This window comes from Thermobia domestica, chromosome 10, assembly GCF_964235325.1.
Source record: "Thermobia domestica chromosome 10, izTheDome1.hap1.1, whole genome shotgun sequence".
Taxonomy (NCBI): domain Eukaryota; kingdom Metazoa; phylum Arthropoda; class Insecta; order Zygentoma; family Lepismatidae; genus Thermobia; species Thermobia domestica.
The window spans coordinates 109,014,208-109,017,371 of NC_137463.1; the positions used below are offsets into that span (position 1 = coordinate 109,014,208).

The 3,164-nt window shown below is 31.4% G+C and overlaps 1 protein-coding gene across 1 annotated transcript; it reads right to left on the bottom strand.

The window, feature by feature from the left end:
• Positions 1–701: 701 nt before the first annotated feature.
• Positions 702–1,124, bottom strand: LOC145661578 (kynurenine aminotransferase-like). The gene has a single exon (XM_081726896.1). The coding sequence runs from the start codon at positions 1,122–1,124 to the stop codon at positions 702–704; it is 423 nt and encodes a 140-aa protein (XP_081583022.1).
• Positions 1,125–3,164: the final 2,040 nt, after the last annotated feature.

The window sequence follows — 3,164 nt, forward strand, 5'->3', positions numbered from 1 at the left end:
TTGAATATGTTATTCAGTATTAATTCCTAAATCGAAAACTGTTTAAAAAGCTTGTGTTGCAATTTTGCTCAGGTTGAGGGTAAAATTGCTCTAGATTTTCTGGACTAATTATGTATTCAAACAAAATGCAATTTATAAATGATATATCGACAATATTTAGAACAAAACACGATAATCAACATCATAACATAAACTAACAAATACAGTGAAAATAAACCAAAATCAATTGATTATACTTTTCTTCGATGCCGTAACTTTAGCTTACGTCACATGACCAATGAATTTGTTTAGATTGCATTGAAAATAGTAAATCGGAATACAATCTTGTGCTTATTTACATATACAGTTCTTTGTTTCCTATTTCGAAACTTTTTGCCATCTAGGAAATTTCTACGAAATCAAATTCGTGGGGAATTAGATCTAATGATTACACGCTTCGTAAGTGTAGTACGACTACTATTACTGTTGTTACTAAGATTAGATTCGGTTACATTACCGTTACACGTGAATTTAACATTACTTTTTACATTGGAATCACACTTTAATCTCAGATGGATATTTCGAAATTGGTTTCGATTAAGGTAAGTTTGGTTCAGCTTAGTATTGTATTGCACTATTGATGGATTTTCAAAATTTTGCAATGTCATACTTAGATGATTGAAGTCAACGCATAGCATCACGTTCTGTAAAAGCACCATCAGTTAGTTCACTATTGTCATTTTAGTCTTTTCATTGAGTGAACATTTCAACAGCTCCAACTCAATCGACCAATCACTACAAGCATTGGTGGGAACACACGTTCTCTTTCTGAATTTCACGAATACTGGAATCAGTTTTCTTTCTGCTACATGAAGCAATGTCGTGTACATATCATTAAACGATTCTATTACAATTACTTCATCTCCAGAATTAATATCATGTTGAATATACTGTGAATACAAGCAACCAATAGCATTCACTAGACGAAGATGACCATAACTTTTCGCATATTGATACATACTGATATCTTCGTTACACGTAGTATCAGTAAGACCATCAAAAGCATTCGAATAAAGAGAGAAATTGGGAGAATCTAATTCAAGCAATACCGCAATATGTTTTTGCGAACACTCAACAAATTTCATCCACACATTTAAATCAATGACGTCATATTCTTTCGTTGATGCAAATTTAGATCTACATTCTCTATAGTTTCCATGAAAGGTTCAGGTTCACTTATTTGGTTACTGTGTTCATTAATTATAGTTTCTACAACTGAATTTTGCACTTAGGTGAACCTAAGTAGTATTTGTTCCATTTTGTGATTACTTTGTTCAATTCGCTGATTTGTATTCTCAATTTGTTGTGATAAATGTTGTCTATTATTGTCGAGTTGTTGCTTCAGTTCTTGCTTCAATTCTTGCTTCAATTGTCCTATCTGCTGATTTATTTGTTCACCAAAATCTTGCTTCAATTCTTGCTTCAATTGTCCAATCTGCTGATTCATTTGTTCACGAAAATCTTGCTTCAATTCTTGTTTCAATTTTTGCTTTAATTGTCCTATCTGCTGATTCATTTGTTCACCAAAATCTTGCTTCAATTCTTGTTTCAATTTTTGCTTTAATTGTCCAATCTGCTGATTCATTTGTTCACGAAAATCTTGCTTCAATTCTTGTTTCAATTTTTGCTTTAATTGTCCTATCTGCTGATTCATTTGTTCACCAAAATCTTGCTTCAATTCTTGTTTCAATTTTTGCTTTAATTGTCCTGTCTGCTGATTCATTTGTTCACGAAAATCTTGCTTCAATTCTTGTTTCAATTTTTGCTTTAATTGTCCTGTCTGCTGATTCATTTGTTCACTAAAATCTTGCTTCAATTATTGTTTTAATTTTTGCTTTAATTGTCCAATCTGCTGATTCATTTGTTCACTAAAATCTTGCTTCAATTCTTGCTTCAATTGTCTTATCTGTTGTTTAATAAGGTCAGCTAGGTCAGAGGAAGTGTACATTTCCCTATTACCAGTTACTTCAGGTGTATTTTCACTACCAGGAAGACGCATTTAAGTATTTCTGAAAATTTTTCTTCCACTCCTTAATAAGGTATATTCCATTTTGATGTATTTAATAAAATTACTACGTAACCTTAAAATCAATCTGCAGTTATTTATTTAGGAGATTGTTTACTTATCTTCTCACAAATCTCCTGAACTCCCAGGGGAAAACACCAATTTATAACTACCACTAAATATGTATTAGTGTGAAAATCACCAGTTTGTAATTAGCTTAATGCTTGTTCTGCATATTGTGTATGTCGTTATAGCCCTCACTCCGTATATTTACATAACCTAGGTTAATGTTTCATCAAAATCCATCTAAACACTTCATTTAGGTATTACCTTTTTTATTGTAGTACATAATAAACTAAACATTGACACACTTTTTAAATATTGTACATGTATATATCACAAGATGAATTCTCTATATATTATATGCTTCTCGTTGCTATGACGACTTACAGAACATGTCATATCACTATCACAACAGAACATCAATCCTAATAACAGAAAAGAAATTACATTTATTTCTCTTTATATTTTCTTCTTCTTCCTTTTGAACAGATTGTGCATATTTTAAAAGCACATTTTGCCCGTAAACAAAAGTTATATAAAAACTACACAATACCGTTACATTTCCACAAGCCAGGATCTGTGGTACGTACTTCATTTCTTTCAAAGGAAATTCTGTTTGTCCTTTGGTTTATATAATTAATAGTCATCGAAGTTTAATGTAGTTATGATGTTACTTCTATGTCTCTTTTTAAAATAATTTTAGACATAAAAATATAAATCAAGTTTCCAATTTGTGAGTTCGAAATTCTAGTAAACCTGTACAGTAGCTATATTGTGATCGTATATGATCGTTTGGAAAATTACGATATGCATAAGACAGTTACTGAGGTACAAAATGTTAACCCTGCCTGTATAAACGCAATTAAATTTAGTCAGACCTAAGGAAATTCTTAAGGATCTAGTGTCGTATTTTGGACTTTTTTGAGACCAGAAGTATGCTTTGTACAATATAAAATACTGACAACTATTACAGCACACAACCCGAAGACATGAAAGTAATACATCGTTAATACAGAAATGTGTTGAAATGGCCGCGTTATACCCCACGATTAATACT